Below are 9,884 nucleotides of genomic sequence, written 5' to 3'. Positions count from 1 at the left end.
CTCCCAGAAAAATCATTGAATAAGACAACAGGACTATGGCTTTTATAACCACACATCATATTTATCATAAAGCATGGCCAACATTCACACTGAGCTTGCAAGATTATTACATGGTTACCTGTGCTCTATAAAATAGAGATGTCATGTTGAACAGATTATAAAACGGTACTGCAGTATTAGGTATTATTAGCATGTTACTTTTATTATTAATCATCATTAGCTATCACCAAAACATTAGTACTTCAGTGTAAACACTGCAAAACATATACATGATTTAACAGATTAAATAATGACAGATTCAAACACTTTGGATCTGTTAGCTATCCACAAGATCTAGAAATAAGGCATATGGTCAGCAGATTAGGAGAGAGAAAGAAACAGCCCGAGTGCTTTGCTTTCCTCCCACACACCTTAAGTCCATCAGTTATGCTGCTGGATTCCTCATAGTAAATCTCGTATCTTGAGGAGGTCATACCTAAGGAAGGCTGTTAGCTGGCTGAAACATCATTCTTTTAGTCTTTTCACTTTCCTGTGTACAAAGGAAACAAACAGTGAATAGCTAGAGGGCTTAGTCTTTTTTAAAATCTTGACAGAGTTTTCTGATAAGAAGGTAACTGTGTGGCCTGAGAGACTTCATTTGTTCATGCTCACACATTTATATACAACTGACACTTTATTCCACTCAGAGGATCTTGACATAAAATTGTAGAACTGATCACATCTCTGTGATAGAAGCTTGACAGTTTTCCCACACAGCCCTGTCGAAACTTCCCATCAGTAGCTGTAAACAGAATTAGCAGGGTGGCCACTTAGCAACCAAATGCTTTTGCTTTTGCAATCTTACAGCATGGCGCCGTCTCCTTTTAGGCTGAACACACTCCTGTCCATGTGATGGCCACTGAAAATCTTGGGGTGGCATTTTTCTATTCTGACTCTCCACTTCTTCAGAATCAGAGTCTTCTTGTTGCATTGAAGGAAAATGCCTGTCTGGATAAATCTCCTTCAGTTTGCCCTCAAAGAAGACGTCTAGGCATCGTCCAGCCTCAGCAACCTCTGAATCTGGCTATAAGAGAACAAACAACCATTCAGTGTTAGTGCACACAGTAACATCAAGAATCAAAACCAAATGACCGCCCTACGCTAATATCTCACCTTGGTTCTGCCTGCTACATCTCCATTAGTCTCCTGTCCACTTTCTACAGCCCATTAGTCCCTCTGCATTTACAATATAAGTAAAAACCAGATGCTGCTGTTAAGGAACACATTTCTGCACCTCTAAGAAAAAGAGGCGTGCAGTAAACTAGAAAGAATAGCAGTCATACTTGCTTAGGAATCTCTATGCACCTGAACTTTCTCTAGCTGGCTATGACTGGCTTCTCACAGCAAACTGAGCATCATTCCAAAAAGTCGTCTGCTCTAAGGTGTGCCTCTTTAATTTTAGATTCACATGTATCTCAAGAAGTTCTCAGGTCCATATACATATGTATCTTCATTTCTGTCATTAAAAAAAATTTATATAATTTCCAAAGAGTAAAACTGATTAATACTTGTTTATCCCAATCCCCTATCTGATGCCAATGGAACCGATAGTTACACCACTGTGACAGCTCAAAAGAGCAACCCTCTGGTTTGTATCCCCCCACCCATGCATATTAGAAACCTACATAATTGAACTTTGCACAGTTCCAAAACATGAGACGCACGTCAGTCACAAGTTCTTCAGGTGCAGAATAGTGGGACTTGTTCTTTTTTTGCAGCTTTTTTCGTATGATTGACAAATCCATTGGCCTTTTGATGATTTGATAATAATGCCGAGCCTGCAATAAGAATAAAAGACAGGTATGTCACCTTCTTAATTAAAACATTTCCTCTCCAGTGACTTCCATCCAAGTTTGGTCAGAAGTCACTGCAGAGGATTCCTTGCATCAAGGAAGAGAGCTCTAGTCTTTTGGTGCCTAGACTTGCATATCGTCTTCCTGGGTGCTTTTTGGTTTGATTAAAAACATATTTGCTTGCAAGACTGAGACTGATCTTGAAAGTAGCACACTTCAGTGACTACTCTGCTATTTGCACTTTCTAAAGTTTATCCCCAGATATAAATGTCATCATTTAAACATAATCAATAATATATGTAACACTGACAATTAGCTAACATTTCCCCCAAGCAGTTATACAAATAATGTGTTGAGATACTGGCAGCTGATACTGTGGGAAGTAGCCTGCCAAGAGTGACTAAAAATATGCTACCATGCACTCTTTTTAAAGTTCAAAAAAAGTCTTTTTCAATGGGCACCAGCTACCAGGATATCCCACTCTTTAAATCTTTCTAGGTCAAAACCTACTTGTTAGGTAATGTGTTCCGTAAGTTCATTGCAAGCTTTATTAGGAGGAATATTTTTTATATTGTTATTTGGACTATTCCCTCACATAAAACCTTTTTTGTCCTTCTCATTTTTGTCCTCCAACTTGTCTCACATTGTGTTCTATTGTTACAATAATGTGAATCTACATCTCCCTTAAAATATCCAGTTAATATTGCAAATGTTGAGTACACAGATGAAACAGCAGTCTTCCCCTGAACACAGTCATATTACCACCTCTGTGCAAAACACCAGAAGAGGTGTTTTCTAAAGAGGGAGTCCGAGGTTATTTCTAAAGCAGACCTCTCTTATGCCAGTGCAACATTCTCCATGCATGCAGCAAGTCAACTTTCTTATTCACTGGAACCCCTCATATACCTTTAGTATCCTACCAGCATCTTATATTGGCACCCAAACCTGGCCTGAGAACATTGGCCAGCATTTACCTGCCTCTGACCTGGCACCCTCAAAGCACTTGCCAGAGGAAAACAGCTACTCTTCCCTAGGAAGCAACACCATTCAGAAGAAAAGCTAATGAATATCTTTCAAGAAGACAAAGGAGAAACTTGCAAGGTGTGCCAAAGTATTCTTTGGACTCCCTCTGACCCATGTGTGTACAGTACTTACCAGGGGGCTGACGGGTTCATGGAATGGGAGGCTCATACTACTGCAGAACAGGGAAAGCACCAGCTTTTCACACTTCTGTAGAAGCCAAATTTGAAATACATTTTAATTCAAAACAAGTGAGTTGCATTCTTGCCCTTAGTTAATCAATCATGCTAACAAGGGGAGTTTTCATGTAGTCTCTGCATTTCTGATGCAAAGTGGCACACTTCACTCTAACCTGGGGAATGTTTTGCCTCATAGCATTTTTAGAGTTTTCAAAGTGAGGATAGTCAAGAAATGCATGAAAAAAAACCCATTGTATAAAAATTTTTGTATGCACGTATCTTTCCTGGAAACTCTTAGGAATTCATAATTAATATTATTTCCTTTTTGCACTCCAGATCTATTCTTTGGCTCTTGACTAAAAGAATGACAGCAACAGCGTGGAAACAGTTAAGTGGAAAACATTTCACTGTTCATATCCCTTCATACACATGGATGTAAGTTATGTAGCTGGTAGTACTGTGTGAAAACAGTTCCATTTAATCTTTGTTAACTTGTAAAATACTTATACTAGTCTTTGGTTTTTTTCACTGATGCAAAGAAATGTACTACAAAAACATTATAAGCCATGTTTGCTCACAAGGAATGGAATTTCTTATCAACTCCATTTTCTAAATAGAACCTCACTAATCAAGACCCAGATCCCAACTATTTCTGGCCAGTTGTACCCAATCCAATAGAAACAGGGATCACATCCATGTCAAGAAGTTGTGTCCAGCTCTTTATGGACATAGAGTAGCTCAGGTCTGGAAACAGCATGGATGAATTTGAGTAGTGCTATGGCTACACTCATAGGCTTTGCTATGGAGCCCCAATGCTCCAAGAACCATGGCTGTTAACCTTATGTATGGTGCCCAGACTAGATCAGTGCCTTATTCTGGGCTTCATTTGTGCAGGGCCAGCTCAGCATCTGCACTCAGCTCTGTGGACTTATCCTCCCTATCCAGCTGTCACCAATATACACAGGTCATTTATTTGGAACTTGTGGCTTCCAAGTACAAAGTGGACTATAAGTAAAGGCATTTTTTCATGGGAGATTTAGTAGAGGAAACTGGTAATGGTAATGGGGATGTAAAGAGATAAGCTTTCATCCAGGCTGAGTTAACAGTGCCTAAATGTCATCTTCAAGGGGATTAATGGTACATATGAACACTGTATGAAGATTTCAATCCAACTGAATGTCCAAAAGTGTCTACATCACAAAAATGTCATAGCAACTGGCCTAAGTAGATGTCTGAGAAGGTGCCAAGTCTTAAAGGAAAAAGATTCAGTGGCAGGAAGCCAGGTGAAGTTGACTCAGAAAAGTTTATTCTGCTGTTGAATGTGACCTCCCTGTTCAAAGGAGAAAGGAATTCCAGATCTGCCTGCTTCATCTTTCTGTAACATATCATTCACCTTAAAATTGAACAGCGATGTCTAGATAGAAAATTATATAACTGAGTAATAGCAATGCTTTTGTTGTATTTACTACTCTCTGAAACATTCCAGTAGCAACCAAGTCAAAAGTCATCTTTCCAACGAAGAGGCAAAACCTCATGCTGAGATCACATGTCCTTTTCTAAACAGTACAATACATAGTTATTCTCACCTTCTGGTCATAGTCATCAAGGCCATATTGTGCATTATAGTTGTGGCTGTAGCGTGCGTTTTCACAGTCATATTCTACCTCTGGCTTCACTGGATTACGGCAAAGCGTGCACACCCATTCTCCCCTGCAAAACAAGAAACCAAAAACTTGTGTCAAATTTTGTCAGCAACCTTGTCAAATAACAAACCTCAGGAATCACTGTATTTGGAAACAAGTCTCATCCTTAACTGATAGTGGACAATCTGAAGCCTATTCTACTAGATGTTCTTCAAGAGATTTGAATCTAATTAGAAGTGCAATAGTTTCAGATTCTACTCATTGCACTTTTTCTGTCACAGAGAAAAAGACAAAACAGTGTGTGAAATCATGTACCAGCAGTGTGTGCAGCTGCACTGATTCAAGTGCTGTTTTTTAAAAAAAAATATTATGGAAAAATAGCCACCAGTCAGGTCATAAGATAAAAACAGATCTGTTTGATAACTGATATATTTATTATCAATTTATATCATAATTGACATATTTATCTAAGAAGTCAACATTATCAGGAAAGGTCATAGTGTGTGCTAGTACACAGGTTCCCAAACCAAATAGACATAATTCTGCAAGGGTATAAGTGTCCTTCCTAGTAGATCCATTTTCAGAAACCTCTTGAAGAATTTCATTAAAGCAATGATGCAACTTCTGCTACATCAGGGCTTGAATGACTATAGATGGAGGTATATTAAAGAACTATGAATAAAGAACTTTACTTAAGGGAATTAATTTACTTCATTAGAATTTAACTTTGCCTAGGAAGCTTATTTTAAAAGGAAATCTTTGTTTTCACATTGTTTTAAGATGTTATTGGTTTGATAAAGACTTAGCTATTGGAGAAAAGAGTGAAAAGCCATGAGATGGAAATTCTGCTTTTTGAACAGAAAGAACAAACCAGAATCCCCAACTAATATTTCACAATGTATTTTTCTCAGCTGAGACAGTTATTTGGGCCTGGCACAAATAAAGTAGCCTCTGGTCCCACACAGTGATGATTTGTAACAGAATTCAGAATTACACACCACCAGCAATGCACATTATTCAGCCTCACTTTTAACATTTAGTATGTGGATGTGTACCTAATTCTGGCTCTTTGTTGCATAGAATTCATTAGTGACAAGTTGCTAAGGAACATATGTCTTAGGGAAACCAATGTCCTAAACACCGACACAAAAGCCCCAATAATCCTAAATTGGCTATTATAAAAATTGGCTAAATAAAACTGGCTAGAAAACTGAATAGGAACTCACTGATTCCCCTTTCCTTGTGCTAGTCAGTGTTCTTGCAGAGAAGAGCTGACATCTACACCACAGATGTTACATGAGAGTTAGGATTTTGTTTTTCTCCAGTAAGTCATATGAATGTTTTTTAAAGCTCAGATCTGCAACCTCCTTTGTTGTACTGGCCAGCTAAATGCAAAAACGGCATGCATGGCTGGAAACAGTTCCTGTTAATAATTCATCTAGTTCCTAGTGTGTAAGACAACTCTTCCCTTTGAAAGAAAAGTAACGAAAAAGGCAAGTGAGAGATGTAGTCCTTGCCCTTGTGTAAGGTTGACACATACATCCCTGAGGATATATACTGCCCCAAGGTAGTGAGCAGAAACTGAGCATATTAGTCATACATACATACTCACACTGGAAAGCTGAGCAGGGCTGGAACATGGCAGGAGAGATGGAAGACCTTGGGGCAGTGATCACAGCACAACAGTTCTCCTCCATTGAGACACACAGCGCAGAAATCCTCATTTTCAATTGGATTGACTTCCTGAGTAACTGGAGATTTTTTTGTGATGGAGATGCCATTGCTGAGTTTCTGATCAACAGATGAAGTATCTACAGGAGAGGACTGTGTCTGTCCTGCAGCCTGGGATATGAGAGATTTTCTGGCCTCTGAGCTCTCCTCTTTGGATTTCAGTCCTTCAGGTGGACTATCTTTATTTATCTTGAAGGAAGAAAAATCTGGGATCACACAATCATCATTTGCATATATAAGCATCTAACAGCAGTGATTAGCTGCAGACAAAATAGTTTCTTTGCAGTGAACTCTACTGGAGAGGGCACTTGGCTTCAGTAGGCCCACACTCAGCTTGACGTCTGCCACTGGCTGGCCAGGTCACCTTGGTCAAGTCAATACCTTCACATACAACAATGTAATAGCACTGAGAGACAGCTGAACAGATTTCATACCACAGATGATAGAAACAGGATACTTCAAAATCTTATTTGCAAATTTGACAGTAAACAGCTCAAAAAGAGTGTAGTCTTTTGTTCCCACCAGAAATTCCCATTTCCTTCTGTGGAAAGAAGTTCACGCTCAAGACTCCACTGAAGCAATTGAATACAAAGCTTTTAAAAATCTATTACACTGTGATTTCTGGGATCTGTTTCTATCACTCAAATATGCATTTGGTTCAGTTTTAAGCCACTTATCCTATATTTGTTACTAGACAGATGAGCCAGGTTTGTTGCTAGAATACAAAAACACTACAGCTATTCAAACTCAGAGACAGACTTGGACACAAATGGAAGTATCAGAGCACTACACAGCAAACTAAAAGCTGCATTCTGTATTACTTCAGCCCATCACAGAAGTGTCCGAGGGTCAAATGAATCAAAAGGCTTGTTTAGTGTAGAATAAATTTCAGAAACTGTGGGTACAAGCCAGTGGGATAAAGGGGAGAAAGCAGGTAAAGCCTCAAGGAAATTCTGCTCACCTTTATAGACATACTTGAAGACTGGGTCCCACATTCAATTATCAGGAGGACATTGCCCTCCGGCTTATTGTCCTGTGGCTGGAGCTTAAACACCGGGAGCTCCCCCGCTTCTGATGTACATATTTTTAGACGTTCCAGTCGCACATAGGGGATCTTCTGCTCCTTAGGACCAGCTCTACAATCAAAATGACACATGATTAAATTAAATCATATTCCACAAAATTCTCCTTCCTACTCAGTTTCAACATTTTTCACACACTATTGTTTGTGTTCCTTTTCCTTCGCAACTGTGACTCTGCTGGCTCAACACTGAAAATCTGGATGTTTTTTCACATGAAAATTCTTTAAGAAATGTGAAAGCAATAATTTTAAATTAATCATATGTGTAAATGCATTCCTAACTTACGTGCTAAAAAATTTGTCCTGCTCCATATATTTTTGTTTTAATTATTCCAATTTAAGTCATGCTTAATACTTTTCAGTGATAAAATATTATCACAGTACTAGCTGAAAATAAATTTTATAAAATTGTTGAGATAATATTAATCCTGTTCCCATTATATTTTTTAGGTTTAATTGGGGCTAAACAGTTTCAAATTGTTCAAGTGAGATAAGTTTGCAAATATTTATTAATTCCGGAAAATTACACAGAATAACAAAATACATGAACTCACCACTTCTTTTAAATTGTTGTTTTCAAGTTTAAGAGAATACTTTACAACTTTCAAAATTATTATCTATAAGGAATCTTGCATTCTTTTTAAGTTCTCCGTTATCATTAAGTATGACAAATTTTCTAAATACATGCATAAAATTTCATGGCCACTGCTTTTGCATAAAAAAAGACTCTGTTACCTGACATTCTGATTGCTTTTCATATCCATTTCAAAATGTTCCTTTTCACAGTTATAGGAAGCTGGAACAGAAGATAAGAAAATGAATAAAATATTTATAATACCAGAGTCAGATTAGGGTAGAAAGTACTTCAATATTCATGTCCTTCTGACTAGTGTTTAATATGATATCATAAGTGAATTATGGAATCATTTCATCTATATGTATAGAAAATGTGTATGCTATTTTCTATTCTGGGATACAGTCTTTGTCTTTCTCTTTACTTTTAACCACAGCTTCTGTACTGAATATGAGGAACCTTTCCAAAATATTTTGTCAAAATGGTTACATTCCCAGGGAGCTGTATATGTACACAGCCATGCCACATTCATACATATACATGGAACAACTTAAGTAATCCTCTTTGCTATACAACCTTCACTTGAGAAAAGCAGACCTACTGAGGTCTGAACCCCTGAGGCTCAGGAATTCTCTACGGTCTCCTGCTCCATGCTAAGAAGCTTCTGGATAATTCTAGTTACTTGAAAACAGGAAAGAAATTGTATCTCCCATCTGCCACTGAGAGACGAAAGCTACGCTGTATGATTCCTTTCTATCCTCCAATGCATGTACATATAAACATCTGAATTCAAAGCAGTCCATTACATAGGCATGCAAGTAACTGCAGCTCTTGACTGATACTAGACATAAGTCACAAAACAACTTCGGAGAGATGGGATGGGGTAGAGATGAATGCCCCAGTGGATGCCCTCATAAATACCAGTCCACTGACAAATTTCATAGTAACTCCTCCTGTTGTTAGGAATTAGTTTGACAAAGACAATAATAACAAGAAAACCAGCCAAATATCATGGCTATCTGGAGATAAGTGAGTGCCAGGAAAACATGGGGGTTTTAAAGAAAATCTAGCTTGGGTCAATGGTATTTAACCCATGACTTGAAAGCAATGTGCCTCTAAGATACTCTGTTGTTCCCAGCCATAGGAATCACAATAGAATTGATATTGACAAGGAAAGGTGCATTTCACATCACTCCCAAAGTGTTATTCACTTGTGATTGTTGCTCAGGTGAAGGGTGGTAGTCATGGCTCTGGACAGACTTGCTGAAGGGTGACTGCACACTGAACTGAAGGAGCAGCTCACGTTGCATGCTGTCAAAGCAGATGTTCCAGGGGTGCTGGGTTCCTAATATTAATCAACATTTCCATCAGCAATTTGGCTCATGGAATAACTGTACCTATAAAATTTGTGGAAAACACCAAGCTAGAGGGGTTGCAAACACTGTGGAGAATGTTTACAATTAAAAAATTATCTTAATACATGAGAGAAAGAACAAAGTCCTAAATCGGTAAGACTGACTTGAGATAACTCTAAGAATCAGATTAATATAATCACAAAGGAAAATAACTGACTAGGGAACTGTTCTGTAGAAGGAACTAAGTGTTAATGTGGACCATTCAATACACGCGAGTCCACCACGTAATGCTGCTGCTGCTGCAAAAGAGGCGAATGCCATCCTGCAGTGTATTACCAGCACTGAGGAATGTAAAACACAAGTTGATACCCCGGCTCTGCACGGCACCCCAGAGGCTTCAGAGGCAGCACTGCATTTGGCTGTGGGCAGCAGTCCTTAATTGCAGAGAACCCAGAATAGCACAGCAGGA

General features: G+C 38.5%; 1 protein-coding gene across 3 annotated transcripts in view; it reads right to left on the bottom strand.

The window, feature by feature from the left end:
- Positions 1-454: 454 nt before the first annotated feature.
- TRIM66 (tripartite motif containing 66) overlaps positions 455-9,884 on the bottom strand; it is a 52,324-nt gene continuing 42,894 nt past the window's right edge. For all 3 annotated transcript variants that reach the window (XM_009635412.2, XM_035891042.1, XM_035891043.1), the window contains 8 exons: positions 8,222-8,282; positions 7,367-7,541; positions 6,287-6,594; positions 4,618-4,741; positions 2,988-3,062; positions 1,665-1,817; positions 845-1,063; positions 455-529 (listed from right to left, as the gene is read on the bottom strand). In XM_009635412.2, coding sequence (XP_009633707.2) covers positions 476-529; positions 845-1,063; positions 1,665-1,817; positions 2,988-3,062; positions 4,618-4,741; positions 6,287-6,594; positions 7,367-7,541; positions 8,222-8,282 — 1,169 coding nt within the window. In that variant the 3' untranslated portion in view covers positions 455-475. The remainder of the gene's footprint in view (positions 530-844; positions 1,064-1,664; positions 1,818-2,987; positions 3,063-4,617; positions 4,742-6,286; positions 6,595-7,366; positions 7,542-8,221; positions 8,283-9,884) is intronic.

This window comes from Egretta garzetta, unplaced genomic scaffold, assembly GCF_000687185.1.
Source record: "Egretta garzetta isolate BGI_Z169 unplaced genomic scaffold, ASM68718v1 scaffold133, whole genome shotgun sequence".
Lineage (NCBI taxonomy): Eukaryota > Metazoa > Chordata > Aves > Pelecaniformes > Ardeidae > Egretta > Egretta garzetta.
Note: the sequence above shows the minus strand (reverse complement) of the source record. Positions and strands in the feature narration are given on the sequence as shown.